Source organism: Haemorhous mexicanus, chromosome 10 (genome assembly GCF_027477595.1).
Source record: "Haemorhous mexicanus isolate bHaeMex1 chromosome 10, bHaeMex1.pri, whole genome shotgun sequence".
Taxonomy (NCBI): Eukaryota; Metazoa; Chordata; class Aves; order Passeriformes; family Fringillidae; genus Haemorhous; species Haemorhous mexicanus.
Window position 1 is genome coordinate 10,012,532 of NC_082350.1, and position 18,131 is coordinate 10,030,662.

At 42.3% G+C, this 18,131-nt stretch overlaps 1 protein-coding gene across 1 annotated transcript; it reads left to right on the plus strand.

Annotated features, from left to right (window-relative positions):
* Positions 1-630: 630 nt before the first annotated feature.
* On the plus strand, positions 631-17,992 carry LOC132331666 (guanylate cyclase soluble subunit beta-2-like). Its single transcript, XM_059855279.1, has 15 exons — positions 631-959; positions 1,906-2,000; positions 2,185-2,345; positions 2,769-2,868; positions 3,940-4,160; positions 4,248-4,353; positions 5,985-6,088; positions 7,599-7,815; positions 9,324-9,644; positions 10,363-10,511; positions 12,688-12,834; positions 13,159-13,313; positions 14,773-14,987; positions 15,076-15,198; positions 15,910-17,992. The coding sequence occupies exons 1-15, from the start codon at positions 823-825 to the stop codon at positions 16,059-16,061; spliced, it is 2,403 nt and encodes an 800-aa protein (XP_059711262.1). The 5' UTR covers positions 631-822; the 3' UTR covers positions 16,062-17,992.
* Positions 17,993-18,131: the final 139 nt, after the last annotated feature.

Here is an 18,131-nt window from a genome sequence, read left to right on the forward strand (position 1 = left end):
CGGACAGACAGACAGACGGGCAGCCCCTCCCGGGGACGGACGGACAGACAGACAGACGGGCAGCCCCTCCCGGGAACGGACGGACAGACAGACGGGCAGCCCCTCCCGGGAACGGACGGACAGACAGACGGGCAGCCCCTCCCGGGAACGGACGGACGGGCAGCCCCTCCCGGGAACGGACAGACGGGCAGCCCCTGCCGCTGGTCCCCAGCCCGAGAGCCGGGGCTGAGCGCCGTGCCGGGACAGGGTGCTGCGGGGCACTCGGGCACACCGCGCCGGGGCTGGTGCGCTCTGTTTCTCGGGCCGCTCTCTCGGCGTTGCCCGGGTCCCAGCGGGGCTGGCGGGGCGGAGGCGGCAGCGCGGCTCGGCCGGGCTCCCGCGGCTGCCGCAGCCGTGCCGGGATGCTGTGCCCGGGCCGCAGCCGTGACGGGATGCTGTGCCCGGGCCGCAGCCGTGCCGGGATGCTGAGCCGGAGCCGAAGCCGTGCCGGAATGCTGTGCCCGGGCCGCAGCCGTGCCGGGATGCTGAGCCGGAGCCGAAGCCGTGCCGGGATGCTGTGCCCGAGCCGCAGGGCCCGGCTCCGGCCGCAGCCGCGCACCGGGCACCCATGGCCGGCCCGGCCTCGGCCCTTCCCTGCAAAACCCCGCTGGCTGCGTGCTCTCACCTGCTGAATGCTTGTGAAACGCTGAGGGAAAAGCTGCGCTGTTTACTGAGACGTATAATGGCTGTCCAACATTACTTTCTCTTTAGGCTGTCAAGAATTATTACTTCTTCTCTTGCAATATAAAATTAGCAGAGGAATCTGAAATACAAAAAGGTGGCATGTTGGGGCAGCATTTGAAAAACCAGTACATTTTCTCCATGTTCACGTATTTGCTTTTGCAGTATGGATTTATAAACACGTGCCTGAAGTCTTTGGTGGTTGAAAAGTATGGTGAAGAAACATGGGAAAAATTAAGGTAATGTGTTCCCAATAAATGCAATGGTGCTCAGGAATTCAGCAGCAGGGGATATAATTTCTTATAAAATGGTAGGTGATATGTATCTCAAGTAATAATTAGGAGTAACTAAAAGGGCAAAAGCAAGAGTTTCTTGCCTTGTAACACTTCATCCTCTGATACTAATTTGTCCCAATTAATTTGTCATATCAGATAATTAAAGATGACATTTAGTCTTATAGACAAATTTGCAATAGACTTGGTGGCTCACAGTGACAATATTGAGAAGTCATTACACTGAAAAGATGTCATCCTTAACATAAAGTCAGTTTAATTCCAGTACTCAGAAAAGCAGCTAAATTATAGAATCATAGATCGTCTGGTTCCAATCCCCCTGCCATGAGCAGGGAGCCTGCCACTAGATCAGATTGCTCAAAGTCCCATTCAATCTTGTTATCATATCTGGTTTTGTCTTGTTTTTATGAGCTATATGGTATTTCCAAAATACATGAATGATACTTAGATGCCATATAATCCATCCACGATATATTATCATCCATTGAAGCCAATATAAAAAATCACCAGGTTTGAGGAGCCCCAAGAGCTTGATACTGTGGCCACATTGAACAACAAACCAGTGGACCAGAAGACAAACTAAGACTCCACTTGCTCTAGCACTCCCCAGATGTCCTAATTCTTGAAAGAGTTAACTGTAATACCATAATGTGAAATAGCAGAAATGGTAAGGTGGACACCACCATTCAGCCATGTTAAAGCAATTGAATTAATTTAAAGCACTTTGATATTAAACTTACATCATTAGGTGAAGTAGTGTGTTCCAATAGCACACCTGAGGGAGTTGAGGAGTGCATTCACAGCAAACAATACTTAAGAAATGCCAGTTGGGTCACAAGCCTGTTGTATTTACAGCCCTGCTGAGACAAGGATGTTGTCTTCTCTGTTGTAGGCTGCAGGCTGGAGTCCAGGATTCTTTCTTGACTTTTGAGGTTTACAAAGATGAGATCACAATGCAGCTTGTCGACAAGGCCTGCAAAGTATTAGGTATGTGTTAGCATGCCTCAAGGATGGATCAGCCTGGGTCAGGCCTGAGACTGCAGCCCAGCTTTTGTCTCCTGTGCCCTTGGGAATGCCTTCCCTATGTTGCAAATTTTCTGCCTTCAGTCTTAATCCACCCCACAGCATTGCAAGAACTTCCTTATTCCTTAAGGTATCTTTATTTTGCCAGGTGTCCCTGCTGACATTGTTCTGAGGGAGTTTGGAAAGTATTTCTTTGAATTCTGCAAGCGCTCAGGCTATGACCACATGCTGAGGACACTGGGGGGAAATCTCTATGAGTTCATAGAGAACCTGGATGCATTGCACAGCTACCTGTCCCTTTCTTACCAGGCAAGTCTGAGTGGTAACTTCTGAGCAGGTATGGATGGATGGACTCTGCCAGAGTTCGTAACACAAGGAACAGCACCTCATAGGTGTGAATAAATAATGAAAAAAAACACCAAAGCATGTTCTCTTCTGCTATGTTCTGAAACAGATTACTCCAAATGTTATGATATTTTCTAAAAATGATTGGTTTTGACTAGTCCTCAACATTAGATACTGTTTACTACATTTGCTCTAATGCATAGCAGATTTTCTTCACAGGTGAGAATATTTAATTTTCTGTTTTTCAGCTTATTTATATTACAGTTTATATTATTAAGGCATGAGATGCTTTTGTACAAGTGGAATTCATCCGTCTACTTTCTGAAAAAGTAGACTTTTCCAGAAAAAAGATATTGAGGTTTTGGTTTTGTTTTTTTTTTTCCTCAGGAGATGAATGCACCATCATTTAGAGTAGAAAAGAATGAAGATGGGTCAATGCATTTACATTACTATTCAGACAGAAGAGGTCTGTGCCATATTGTGCCAGGTAATGAGACTTAATGCAGAGTACAACAATGCAATATACAAACAGGGTAATCAGATATTTGCAGGTGCACTCAGAGGTCAGTATCTTTTTTCAGATGAGGCCTGGCCATGGAGTTGAGGCCTGATAGAGTTCAGTGTCCAGACTCTGAACTCAGTATTTCCCTGCTGCCTGATCCCTCCTAGCTCCCAGTAAATTTCATCAAAATTTGATGAAATTTTGGGTATGACAACCCAGGCCATAAAGGTCCATTCTTTCTATAGAATTCCCTCCCTGGAAGAAGAATTCACATTCATGGTGTGTATTGTGCCTGTTTATTAATTAATTAATAATGCTTTTTAAATTCCCATGAAGTAAAAATTCTAGTTGAGTTGAAGACATTCATCCACCCTGTCATACATCCAGTCTGTGAAACTCCTACTGAAACCTGCTCCAAAATGAATCTTTTACCAGCATTTACCAGCATCCCCAGAGCTGTGCTTGTGCAAGCATTAGAGAGCTATAGGTCTGTAAGAGATGATCATATTCCTTTCTTTCATAAATGATGGTGAATTTAGAAGTTCATCAGAATTATTTGGAATTTCAGACAGAGCTTTTGATGTAATTTTGATGTCCAGTGTTTTGCCTAATACCTTACCAGAAATGAGAGAACTGCTTGTGCATCTGCATGAAAGATATTTCCTTCCTTTCAAAATACAATATTCTTCAATGACTGAAATAGATTGTATAGCAGAATCTCTTTAGACTCCCTGCACTCTTTGGGTTGATGGGAATTCATATTCCTGCTCTATGGCTACTTGAACACATTCTCCAGCTCTCCTGCTGAGCTGCTCCTGGTGAAAATCAGCATTTGTCCTCAGCCAAGGCAAAAGCAGCAGTAACTTTGAAGCTGACCTCCTATGATCATATTCTCATCATGGCAGCTGTAGCAAGGACGACATACGTTGCTTTCTTCTTCCAGAGTTCTTTGGGAAAGTGATTTCTGAAACAGTGAAATTCCACTGGGGGCCCTCTGAAAGGGGAATTGAAAAGGTTTTGTTCTTGGCAATACCTTGTCTTTTGTTTCCCCTTCAGGAATCATCGGTGCAGCAGCCCTGGATTTTTTTAACATTGAGATTTCAATGAAAATAGTCAATCAAACAGAAGAAGAAGAAAGAACTGGGAAAAAAGAACATATTGTTTTTCTTGTCACTCAAAACCCTCTATTTCCATGCAAGGAAAGAAATGAATTTTCTTCCTCATCTCCATGTCTTGTTGACTCTGAAAAACAAATTCAGAACCAACTGAATAAAGAGGTATTTTAATATTCATTATCACCATATTACTAAAATATATTTAAAATAAAATCACTCTTGAATTTCCCTTTGGATTTATTTCAACAGGACCTTGAAAAAGCCAAGAATGCAAATGGAGACAGAGGAAACTCTGTTTGTCCTGTTAAGAAAAGTCACTGGAAAACATTGAGAGGAATAATCACATTAGGAAAAGGTGAGAGAATTCAGTGGGAGCTCGTCTTCATTTCTGAGTCTCTTCAGCTAGAAATTCAGTAAGCCTCCCTATCCCCACCCACCCATCCATTTTGAAGTTACCATTTATATTTCCTCTGCAACTTTTCAAAATGTTTCTGGTTAAGTTTCTTTCAGTTTGACATTGATGCACAAAGAAAAATTGCAGATAATAAGCATGCTTAGTAATGACAGATACTTAAGTGGAATATGACCTGTCACTTTTGTCTCTTAAACAGGGCTTTCATCTGAAAAGTGTTCTTCTGTAAAAATGCCATTGTGTGGTGAATTTGATTCTTCATTGTCATGTCACTTAGTTTAAGATGCTGAATTTAAAAGTGTGTTTTTTAACTTGATAGATACTACTCCTTTCCAAAATTATCAACTGTAGTAAATTTTGAAAGCCAAAATACATCCTCCACTACCAAAAGTCTACTGCTAATTTCTCTGTTCTTGCCTTTATGTATTAGATGTTTATATATTTTTATAAAATGGAAGGGATTTTTCAGTTAGGTTCTTTTGATTCCCCAAAAGGAATGAGAATCTAGTTCAGTATTGCCAAGATGTCTGCATTCTGGGATGAGTGAAAAATTGAACCTGCTATCACCTGGCATTGCAAGGGCAGATATACTAAGTAAGAAGTTAATATATATTCAAAATAAAATTTTAGACTAGCATTATTACTTAAAAAATTATAATTCTTTAGCTGTGAGTGTGTTATCAAGAGCCCGACTGTGATAAATTAAAAACCCACACTGACTTCCCCTGAAGCAAAAAGAGGTCTAAAAGCTAGGATCTAAGTTTGCAATGTTTTGCACCAATCTCTTGTGTGACTTGAACATTTATTCTCAGCAGAACTTACTGGAGTAACTGTCATAGCCACCTTCAGGGGGAAAGAGATCGCTGGAAGTAATAATCTTTTTAATTCTGGTGGGTTACTGGGAATCCAAGTTTATGCCATGAAGATCAAAGGTTTTGGGTGCTTCACTCAAAAGATGAGCTGTTTTGCTATTTTACCCATTGTATTCCTTTTACAAAAATATCTGCTAGTAAGCACAAACTACTCTGTAGATTTGTGACCATTTTGCAAAAAATCTCAGGGTAAGTAAAATAGAAACCAAACAGTAATTCTGTCTCTGTGCTATGGACATTGTACATGTGGTTTATTGTACAGGAGACTAAAACCCAGATCACACTGGTTTTTTTCTCTTAGTGTTCCATAGTAGCTGGCAAAGTGTATTAAATCCACTGCTGGGCACATTTTTGTGGGATGTGCCTGTGTTATATTGCTGTGGCATCTGCAGATTCATAGAGAAGTAACATCTACAGTTGTTCATCTATTCTTATTTTTTAGCATAATTTCATGCATCTAGTGCTCTGTGATTTTTGTGTTTAAGTTTTAAACACTCAGCCAACTCAGATTAGTTGCTGATCAGCTGTGGATTACACTGCAGAGCATTTAGCACAGATGGGGGCACATTTCTGGGCCCACACACTGTTTGCTTTGTCTTCACTATGATATAGGGTCCTGTCTCACTGAGTGATAAAAAGTCATGCTGATTGGTTTTATGAAGTGCAGCCTGATTTAAAAACTACACATTTATCTCACCACAGGTAAGCTCCTGAGAGGATTTGATCCTGTTTATCCCAAGAGCCTTTGGATTGACACAAAAACATTTTGCAATGGACTTCCTTTTCATATGGTTTTTGACAAAGAGGTAGGACAAGCATGTGGTCGGGGCCCTTAGTTTGTATAAACCTCAGAGTAATTTCCCTTTGTTTTGACTGCCCTACAGTTCCCTGCTGTGTGTGCTCTGTGTGCAGTGTACACTCACTTACAGGATTTGCAGAAATACTCTGTACAGAGACATGCTCTCTATCACTGCAGATAGGAATCTCCTTGGAATTCCTGGAGTTTCCAGGTCTGAAGCACTTGCAGATATGCCAGCAAGGTTTATAGCAGCAGTCTCTCTGTTACCAAATAGTGAGCAGAATGTTTTGAGGTTTCTGATCACCTTCCTGTCCCTGGGTATACCAGAGCCATGTCCCATCCTTTAAACCGGCTTTGCATTTTCAGTTTCCCTCTCTCCTCCCAGTTACTAATCTGTCCCAAGGCTTGGAGGGCTTTGCTGGCAGCTCCATGTGCTGCCTGAGTCTGCTCCTACATGCTTCTGCTGGGAAAGCCCAGCCACCTACAGCATGCAGCCCCTCTGGGAGCCCAAAGTCTCTTTACCTTCTGGGGCAGCATTGAGTCTCCTCTGCTGTGCACACACCCTCTGCAGCCCCTTGGCAGGGCTGCCCTCTGGCTGCTCCCCAGCTCACCTGGCTTCCCACCAAGCTACAGGTCCTCCTGCTCTGAACCCTGTGGAGAGAATGTTGGCTTAAGACAGGAGCAAAGAAAGGAGAAGCTGAGGGTGGGACAGCAGAAGATCACTGAATCCATTCCTCTCAAGGAATGTGTTTTGGCCTTGTGCTGATGGAGATACCAGAACATATAATCTGATTCATGCCATTGCCCACGTCAGCCAAAATACACAGTCTGAAACCTTTAACCTTAAACCTTTAACCTTAAACCTAAAGCCTTTCTTTTGCTGGCCTAAAAAAAAGGCCAGTATGCATAATTTAATAAAATTACTAGTGTGCAAAGAATAAAAGTCCTACACCCATTACTGGTAGCCAGGTCAGAGCTTCAACAACAATGACGAGCATAGAAGAATGTTTCTGCAGAATTTAAGAGCTCAAGTATGGTCAGCAAAGCAAAGGAAAATGACTAAACCTTTACACTTTGTTAAGAGAAAGTAACCCATGGCATCTATTAGAAAATTCATATTTGCCAAGGCCTTTTTTGCCACAGTCATTTTCATTTTGGAATACAAGACACTCCAATATCTCAAATTTTCTCCTGCAAAATTCTCAAATTTTCTCCTGTAAGGCTCTTTGTGAGGTCTGCACAAATGCCAGCAGGGATAATAGCAGGTAGTTTTGGGGGTTTTTCACAATTGACAGGAAGGAACATTTTAATAACAGCATTCCTTTCTTGGGGCTTTGTCTTGCTATGAAGGGCATGCATTCAGGGCTGTGCAGCACTGCACTGACAAGGTAGAAACTTTGCTCAGAAATAAGCCATGTGCTCTAGGAAGGCTAAGTCTGTGGAAATGTTTGAACAGTTGCTTGGTCTGAACCCAGAGGGACATGAATTGTAACATTGGTCCATATTTTCTTTTTAAGCTCAAAGTGAAGCAAGCTGGGGTGAGCATTCAAAAGATTGTACCTGGCCTTCAGACCATGGGCATCTCCTTGGATCAGTATTTCAGGATCGTTCACCCAGAAGTGCCCTTCACCATCTCCAGCATTCAGAAATTCATCAACAGCCAATTTGTTTTCCAGACGAGAAGAGAGATGATGCCTGAGTCGTGGAAAGAGCGGCCAATGCTTGAGCTGAGAGGTACTTCAGTGATTGCAGTAGCCTAAGTGCTCATATTAAACCAGGAGCTAGGCTGAGGTGCACTCCTGACCTCACTCCAGTCCTATAAATAGCCTTTGGCCAGTGAGGAGATTAGATGTTTAGAGAAGCAGTAGATGCTTGTACACAAATTCTGCTGTCACCTCACCACATTTTGAAGGCTTTCAGTCAGAAACAACAACACTGCTCCTATTTGAAAGGCTTAGAAATATGGTGATTTTCTGGGGCTGCAAAACCCAGATGTGAATACATGGTTTGTTCTTAATTTATGCCTTTGAGGGGAGTTATTTGCTACTGGCTGGGTTTCCAATGTGATTAAAAATAGATTAGTTCTCTGTGCTTTTATTTTTTGTAGTACATTTTCAGGTTCTGTCTTCACACACCCCCCCAAAGCCACGTAAGAGAGTTTACCAGTTAAAATTATCTCAGCAAAAAAGATATTGTATTTGCTTTATTTTTACTGAGAGGACTGAATATGGGATGATCCTCTGCTTGGTGTAATTTACTATAATGGCATTTGGTTTAATTGTTCTGTGACTTCAGTTTTTCTTTTATGAACTCTGTAATGTGACCTAATTTTCTCTTGTCTCCTTTCACCTTTATGTAATGAGTGTCAAATCTTGTTTTCCTGGGGTTCAGAGAAAAATTAAATGTTTAGGGACAGCCTTGAAAAAAGTAATGCTGCCAAAACAAGGAACTTTGACCAGCCATGGGCACAATTGTACTTCCTGTTATCCTCTAGGGGTTAGTTCACATGTATTTCTGATGTTTCAATCCTCTTAGTTTTAAAGCTGTTCATCCACTAGCCCTGGGGATGAGGTGAGGGACAGAGAAAGAAATAGGAATTTTTAAAATAATAATAATAATAACGATAATGATAATAATAAATATACCTCAACCAAAACCTAAAAAACTAGATTCCCCACCAAAAATCCCTTTCACATTTCAGGCATTTTTGTTACTGCTTATTTAGGTTATGATAGTAACCGAAAGCTCCAATTTCCGGGGAGGAAAGTGCCATTGACTTTACTGGGACACAAACTATGCACTGTGAAATTAAACTTCAAATGTTTTGCTTAACCACTGTGAGTCTCAGTTCCCCTGTGCATGATTCTGACAGACTGGCTTCAGGAACAGCCTGAGAACTAGGAGAAGGGGAAGGGAAAATACGGAGAGGAGCAGAAAGGAGAGGGGAGATGTTGTGAGCACTGGGGTTCCTCATGAGGTGGAGGGAATTGAATCCTAGTTGGGCTCTGCCCAGCACCTGCAACACCTGAGGGAGTGACTGCTTCCTGGGTTCCTAAATTTTGTTATTGGCTCCTCTGAACAAGTTCACCTCAAATTCCTAGGAAATAAGTTCCTGTGATCATCCAGACCCTAGAAAAACCCACTGACCTTAGAACTCATCCCCTAGAACTAACACCAGTATTGCAGAGCACCCTGTGAAAGGCCACCCTGCTGAAAAGCCTTGCCAACGCTGGTTCCCACAGGCCAGATGATGTGGATGGAGCCCCTGCAGTGCATGCTCTACCTCTGCTCACCCCTGCTGCGCACGCTGCACGAGCTGGAGGAGCGGCAGATGCACATCGCGGACATCGCGCCCCACGACGTCACCAGGGACTTGATCCTCCTCAATCAGCAGCGGCTGGCAGAGATGGAGCTCTCCAGCCAGCTGGAGAGGAAGAAGGAAGAGCTGAGGATCCTGTCGAAGCACCTGGAGGAGGAGAAGAAGAAGACTGAAGCTCTGCTCTATGCCATGCTGCCCCAGCACGTGGCCAACCAGCTGAAAGAGGGGAAGAGAGTTGAGGCAGGTGAATGAACAGGATGCATTTGGGATGTGTGATTTGTGCAGTGGGGATGGGGATAGAGAGAGACTGTGGTGCTGGCACAGCCCCTTGGCCACTGCCCTGGAGTCCTTTCTCTACTTGGTGACAACCATGGGTAGGAGGATGATCACAGCCCCTTAATTTCACTGATAATAAAAATTAGGCTATTCTTTCAAAGAAAGCTTTGGAAGCACTTTGCCAAAATTGTTTCTAAGGTGGTGGAAGGTGGTAGTGCTGCCAATTCAGTGAACAAAATTCAGTGTTTCAGCAGTAATCTGAGATTTTGGTTTTAACAGGGGTATACAGGAAAACAAGGGCTCAGAAGTGAAGGGAGTAAAGAGATCTTTGCTAGAAAATTCTCTTAGTACCTTTATACTATGTATAAATGTAAGATCATGATGATTCCCATTGTTATTAAGGGTAGCAATAATATGCTTAAATTCCCTTTAGTAAGCACATATATGAAATTAGGGATAACGAGTTAAGTGTTTCCTGTATATGGTGTATTCACACGTTTGGGCTGTTTGAGATGTGCAATTATTCTTGCATTGATACACTCTTACTCTGACACCTCTCCTTCATCTCAGCACCCATGTGTGATTATTACCACTGAGAGGCCATAGAATGAGCTTTTCAAACAAGTCTCAAACAGATTCTGTGATTGTGCAGCCATTACAAACACCACTGCTCTTTCTGCCCACAGGAGAGTTCAAGGAGTGCACTATATTGTTCAGTGATGTGGTGACCTTCACCAACATTTGTGCCCAGTGTGAGCCTATTCAGATAGTTCTCATGTTAAATTCAATGTACCTGAGGTTTGACAGACTGACCACAGTGCATGATGTGTACAAGGTAGGTACTGACCAAAAAAGGCTGCAGAAATTTTTGCTGATTTTTTTTGTTGTTTGTTTGGGTTTTTGTTTGTTTTGTTTTAATGTACTTAAATCCCGTTCACCACAGAATGATTGTTGATTAAACCATAAAATATTACCTATTTTTAGTGGCCACACTAACTGAAAAACAGGGAGAAGTGGACATTATTGGACAGGAATGCAACTTCTATCATAGGCTAAAGTCTCTTTCCACAATGCTAATACCAGAATGGCTCTTCTTTCATATATCTCTCTTTCCCTCCTTTCTCAAATGCCTATCCAACATGAATAATTTGCCTAGTTTTTTTATTTGAACCTCTTCTAAACAGGTCTCTTTGCCATTGTCTCTCTTGGTGGGAAATAGCATTATAGACAATACCCAGACAATAGCTAGACTTCTGTTTCATGGAGATCTTGAGCAATGGTATCCTCTCCTGCTAACCCCCACAGAGCATCAGTTAGACCTAGACTGTACCTGTGGTCTCCAAACTGTGCTGGAAAGATCAGAGCCCTGGCTGGCCTACAATAATAGTGTTATTAACACTTCCAGAGGTACCAGATTTGATGTGCTGAAGAACAGTTCCTAAGTTTCTGTCTGTCCTCAGCTCATTAAATATTGAGGAAGGCAGAAACAGTAAAGGGTGAAATCCAAATGTCATTTATTCTTTGCTCAGGCAAGGCTTGCAGTTCAGCCCACAATAAATTGTACTGGGAAATCAGAAGCATTTCTTCCTTGGCAAGGAATCTGTATTCAATAATTGAAGAATCCAGGACATGGCCCACAGATTTCAGGATGAATTAGCATCATATTCTATCTAAATCATCCATCATAAGTAAATGATCTGTCACTATAATAATCTCCTTTTGAAGCCTGTATATAACTCCTATTAATATTGAAGGAAGTTACTGGGGTACAGAGAGCAAGGATGAGATTACTATGGCAGGGAATTGGGAAAGCAGTGAAATAGTGACATTGATCAAAGAAACTTGGCCCAAGCTTATAAACATCTGAAGGTATGAATAAGTCTTGTTAAATTAAATCTTCTGCTACGGCTGAAAAATAATTAGGGTATCTATTTGCATTAGTAGCTTTTTACAGTTGTTTTTAATTTGTTACAGAAAATTACTGGCATCACTGTGGGTTTGGCTGTCTGATAGAAGGCATGGACAGGAACACATTCTTTGGGATTGAAGTGAGGGACTGTTTTAAGTCATTGTGTTAATGAACAAACCCAAATATTAAATTATGTTTCCACTCTCCGATTGGTGTTAATTTTTAAGAAAGTCAATTAGTCTAAAAGGTCTCTTTTTTACTGATGATAAATGGGCCAGTGAAACCTCATAAGAGCAGTTTAGAAAATTTCATTACCTTGTAACAGGCTTTTACAGTGGAACATTTAAGAATTCTCTTTTTCAAACAGGTCTGTTCTATTCCCAGCAAAATTTCTGTTACAGGAACAAAATCCAAAGTTTTTCTCAGGTACTTTAGCAAGTATTTCAAGGAGACTGGATGCCTGAAGGAGGACAAACTGTTCAGCATTTGTCCCGCAGGCTGCAGCTGTTGTGGGAAAACAGCTGGTTGTAAGGAAGGATGCTCCCAAATTGTTTAGCTCACACTCTGTTCTCTGAGATCCTGGAGACTGGAGATTCCTTAATTTTGTGTGAACTCCTTAATCATAATCAACAGTGAATGGGCTCCCTTGCTGTATTGTGAATTTTTAAAAATAAATCTCTCTCAAACAAGAAATACGCTTTTAGCACCAATTGTGAATTAGAGCTAATTAGCAGCACTCATCTATCAGGTAACCTTTGGCTCAGGAGGCTGTGCCTCAGGCCAGCTCTTTGCATGTACCCAGGGTAGGAGGAAGGCAAACAGTCTGGCACTTGCACAGCAGCCCTTTCTCCTTAGGGTCTCTCACACAGATATCTAAAGTGGGTCAAGTGAGCAGGGACAGAATGCCATGGAATTTTTAGTGTGGAGTGAAGGAAAGGATTTCCATCTCAAGGAAACTCATGTGTGCTAAAGTTTTTCAGTGACTGGAAGCATCTAAGAGAAAGGGGGAGTTGGTGCAGATGAGAAGAGCCCTGAAGAGCAAACCACTAACCTGAGTGAGATGCACCTGGCATGCTCATGTGCTTGTCCCTCTCAATTAAAGGTGGAGACGATTGGAGATGCCTACATGGTGGTGGGGGGGGTCCCTGTGCCTGTACCCACTCATGCAGAGAGAGTTGCTAACTTTGCCTTGGGCATGATAATGGCAGCCAAAGGAGTACAGAACCCAGTTTCTGGAAATCCTATCCAAGTAAGTTAACACAAAGGTGCACGTGTGTCTGTCTGCTTCTTGTGCTGAGCTTCTGGTTAATGTATTGCAGTAGCAGCTCAAAGAGCTGCTTCTTACCCCTCTTTGGCTTTGGGCAAGGCCCACGTGGGCACATTTCCATGAGGAGCCTCTCCCTGTGGATATTTGACATCATCACAACATCTCATCACATATATGTATATTTGATATCATCACAACACTGGTGTCCAGCGTTGTGTTGAGATTAACTTTTTGGTGGTTGGATAGCATTAAGAAAGATGTTATTCACCAAGTGACATTTTTGGGGGGTGTTTTATCTTTGTAAAGATTCGAGTTGGGATCCATACAGGTCCTGTCCTGGCGGGGGTTGTTGGAGAAAAGATGCCTCGTTACTGCTTGTTTGGAGACACGGTGAATATCGCCTCCCGCATGGAGAGCCACGGCGTGCCCAGCAAAATCCACCTGAGCTCCAGTGCCTACCAGTGAGTAACCCTGAGGGAAACCTTACCTGCTCAAATCCACTGCCTTGGCACTGCACCTCTCGCTGTAGATGGTGCTCAGTCACTCATTTAAGCAGGGAAGTCACTGCTTGTAAAGAGTCTGATTTTTTTCCTAATTATTCCAAATGTACTTATACATAGAAGCAGACGTTTGAGAGTCTCCATGCTAGACAGCAAAATATTAAAACAAAAATGCTGATAACTTATTTGGAAATACTGATAAATTGATGTAGGTGCTAGAAAGACAGTCAGAACGTCTAGAACATTTCATAACAAAAGGCTTTAAATCCCTCTGATTGAGCACCATAATTTGTAGTGAAACAGTTTCATTTACACTTACTAAGTATTAACTGCATAAACAGCTATCCTCTTCATGCTGGAATTTACTTTTCAGAAACTCATGTTTGTAAAAAATTAATACTACCTTTCCAATAACTTTATGTATGCATAAAATCTGTATGCAAGAGTGGAAGCAAAGACAAACTACAAAGGAAGGAGTACAACAACATTGTCTGGGCACACAGGAATGATGTTGGGAAAATGAGAACTCAGCTGGTATTGAAATGGGAAACAAAGTTCAAAGGCAGTGAGAGGAGCTCTGCAATGTTAGAATGTAAATAGAAACATGGACCTGCTGTGGCAGGTGATTTAGTGACAGTGCCCTGAAGAAAGGCTGAGTTACTCAAGGCCTCTCTTGCTTTGGTCTTCACTGACGAGATCTTCAAGGTCCCTGCACCAAGAGTCAGGGTTCAAGGAGTAGGTGAGCTATGAGTACTGGAGAGGATCAGTGCAGGGGTCTTTTGAGACATCTTAATCTACAGAAATGCACAGGAGCAGAAAGGATCTGAGGGAATGAGAGCTGGGTGGTGGCACTGCAGAGCTGCTGGCTGTCAGCTCTGGCAGGCCATGACTGTCAGCACCACAGCAGCTGAGGAAAGCTACAGCTGTATGGGAAAATGGCAGGGGTGACATGGTGAAACTGCAGGCTGATCAGCCTCACGTCAGTCCCAGAGAAAATCAAATGGCCATTTCTGGATACATGAAAACGGCAATTGGGAATAGCAAGCCTGGATGTAAAATAAATGAGTCAATCATGCTTGACGGACCTGATTGCCTTCTCTGATGGAATGACTGGGTGTAATTCTGCCTAGCTGATATTGGCTGCCTCAGTTCTTCACTTCTATTTACTGGTAAATAAGAACCCTCCACCCTACTGAAGTATTTGACTATGTGATCCATTAATTTTTGATCAGGCTGTATGTGTAATGCTATGAAAGCACAGCAGGCTTGAATAAACAGTTGAAACAAATCCTCAGTTGTTCACAAATTGAGACTCTTTTCCCCAGACTGTTGTGATTTGATCACTCAGCTCTTTGAAAACATCAGTGTCATTTTTACTTGTCTTGAATTTTCATGTGTCATTTTGCTTCTGATGCTTTAGGTGCCTAAAATACAAGAATTTTGAGATTACTGAAAGAGGAGAAATAGAAGTAAAAGGCAAAGGGAAAATGCACACATATTTCCTCATTAGAAATAAATCTGCAACTGAGAATGAGATTATGGGAAGACCAATGAAAGATTTAGATTCTGGCCATGAATCTGTTCAGTGCTTTCCAGAAGGCAAGACTGAAACTATACCAAGTTCTCATCAGCCAGGTAGAGTCAACTCAACACATATTTTCCTCCTTTAACAAATGAACAATAACACCAGCCAATTAAATGTCCTTTTGTATTCTTCTTTCAGCTACTCAGGCTCAGCAAAAGAAGGACCAGACCCCAACTATTGCAATGAAGTATGTTGATGGCCCCACAGATGCACAAAACAGCCTCAGAAGAAGGAATCAGATAAAAGCTGGAGATTTAACAGGTAGTTATTTAGTTACCATCTCACATAGAGCACAGAACTAGGAAGTAACTGAGGCTTAATCTTTCAAGTTCTTTATATTAGTCTTCTAAATAACCATAGTTTTGTCAAGCCAGAAATTCATGCCAAGATATACACATTACCCTTCTGCACAATCTTTAGGGCCAGACAGGTTTCACCTCTGGAGCAATCCCAGGTGTTGGCTTGCACGAGTGAGAATGAAGCTGACAGAGCTGTCAAGCCCCAGAGCCCTTCTGGGAGTGCAAATAGAATGGATAAACGTTAGACAGCTCTTCACAGGGACAGAGCCATGAACTGTTCATGTACACATCTTTTCCTAGGAAAGATGTAGTTAGGGGGAAGCCTTACCAACTCAAGAGAGACCTCAGTCCTGCCTGCTGCAGGACTCAGAAGGATTTATTGCCACGCTCATGTTCTGTGACCAAAGTTCATTCTCCTTTGAAGTAGCTGATACTGAGATAACAGATCTGATGCCATAACAACCTAATCTAATGCAGCAAGTCTTGTAGCTCTATTTATGTGTTTTGTGGATTTTAAACAGACTAAATATGTTGTCGCTAATTACTAGAAAATATTTCACTGCCTTCCCTCCCACCTGCTTAGATGTGGTGGTTAATCTAGTATGTGGTGTGCTGACAAACAGAAACCTCTCTGGTCCTTAAAAACTCACAGTGCAGGAGTGTTTCCTTTCAGGCAAAACTTGTGATTCCAAAAGCGATGGGAGTCTCCATGGCAACCAGCATGCAGATGATGGTCCTCGTCCTCCAAACCAGGGAAGAGTCAAACCTGCTGCTGAAGAGCCACAGAATAGAAATGTTCGCTCTAATTTTTGCACTTTACTCTAAGTTTCTTACTTTTACATCAAACAGAGAAATTTTATTATGATTTTGTGCATTTTGCTGTTATGGGACTGATTTTGTATATGAGTACCACATGATTTTGTAAAAAAAGAAGAAAAAAGACATTTCATCACAGTTTTCAGTAAAAATAAAACAGTGGAGGAAATTTTTTTTAATCCATCTACATGGGCCGTAATATTTCCAGTAGAGAAAGAAACCCTTGCAGGATGGTTTGAAGATGCATTTTTAGCTTGTGCCACATCTTTGAATATCCTTGTGTAAAAATCATGTGTTGGTATCTGATGCAGCAATCAGGAAAGAGGTGACTCATCCAGCTAGAAATATTCCTAGTCAAATGAGCACTTGCCATAAAAGAAACATTCCCTGAAGTGACCATCTGTCTTGGCTCCAGCACAGCCAACAACTTCCCCACGTAAGGTTAGCAGCATTCCACCTATGTTTTAACTGCAATAACAGCTTAAATTCTCAGCTTATCTTTGGTTGGGTCAAGGCATTATGAAGTAGAAGTGCAGAATAGATCTAAAACAACCTGTATTTTTGCATCTTGAAGAGACAATAATGTGTACTTGATAGCAGCCAACAGTAGAAAAGAGCACCTGTGATCTCTGAACCAGCCATCCATATACTGTGCACAGAAGGACATGGAAATGGTGGAGCTATCAAGCATCATATTTGTCACAACACTGAAGGACTGTTCAAGGCTTACAACCTATTTGAGACCTTCAAATGAGTTTCAGGTTTATTTCTTATTTTTACAGCTAGGAAAAAAAAAAACCAACAAAATACAAAACCATGTAGGACTGCAGAAGGAGACTGTCAGTGCTGGAATCAATGTTGCTAGCACCATTGAAAACAACAGCATTAGAGATCAGCATTACCTGGTATCAGAGGCTGCTCACCTGAAATACTTCCATGCTGATATATTCTCTAGATTATGCCTGATCAGAAATGGGAGAGAAAAGTTGAAGCTCAGTTGTCAGGGATTTCAGAGAGAGGAGCAAAAATACAATGGCTATAAAGGTTGTGGACAATTTGGTGCATCATAAATTGTGCTCTCACTCCTATAAATGGAGCTTGGACTAGGTGGGTGACTTTGACAGAAGATGTGCCCTGCACACTGATTTATTACCTTTGGCTGTGGATTCATCAGCTAAGGATGCAGGCATGAGACCAATGTGAACTCTGGGCAGGAACTCACTGGAGCAGGTGATAAAGTTACTCCTCTCTGACAGTCTGGAGCATCACATTTCCACCTCTGTGTCTGCAGCAAGAGCGAGGCTCTTTAAACACCAGACAGAGAGCAAAGACTGATGAAAGGCATCTCCTCCTCTTTATAGTCTGGCCAGATGAAATTTCACCTGGTTAGAGTTTTTTTTTTCCAAATCTCTGAGATGGGTGCTGGGCAGCTCAGTCTGCAGGAGCAATTAGTGCAATTAGACCAGCAGAGGAGGATGCACAGAGTGAAACCATTGGTGCTGATCTCCACTGAAGAGGTGTTCCAGGGGTTTGCTGGGTGTGATCCCACACAACAAACACCTGCTAGCTTTTGGAGCCCCTCACAAGCACATGCTCTGGCTTAGCTTCCTCCAGAAGAGATCCATTGAACACTGGCTTTGCTTAAACCTGCCCTTCCTGCTCTGAGCAATCCATGGGTGTTTAATATTGGAATGTTTTAATTGCCAGTAAGTGCTCCATGGTAAGTTACTTCATGCTGTCCTGTGGTGAAAATGGTGTGCTCAGTGGATTCTCTGTGGCATCTGCTACAATCTGGTTCTCCTGGAGGTGCAGAGCTGGGTCAAATCTGCACAACTGCTTCTAAAAATTAATGTGCCTGTGCATCATCATGTGTTCTTAAAGCTGTAGGCACTTCTAAAGACTGCAAAAACATAATTCAAAAATAAATATTTTCATTAATATACCCGCAGCCATTTGTCAGTGATTCCTTTGATTCCTGTCCTTCTTTTCCCTTCCACCTTTTCTATTCTCATTTTCCTCTAGGCCTACAAAAGTGCTCAGTCTTTGTGTCAGTCACATATCTATGGTGAATTGACACAA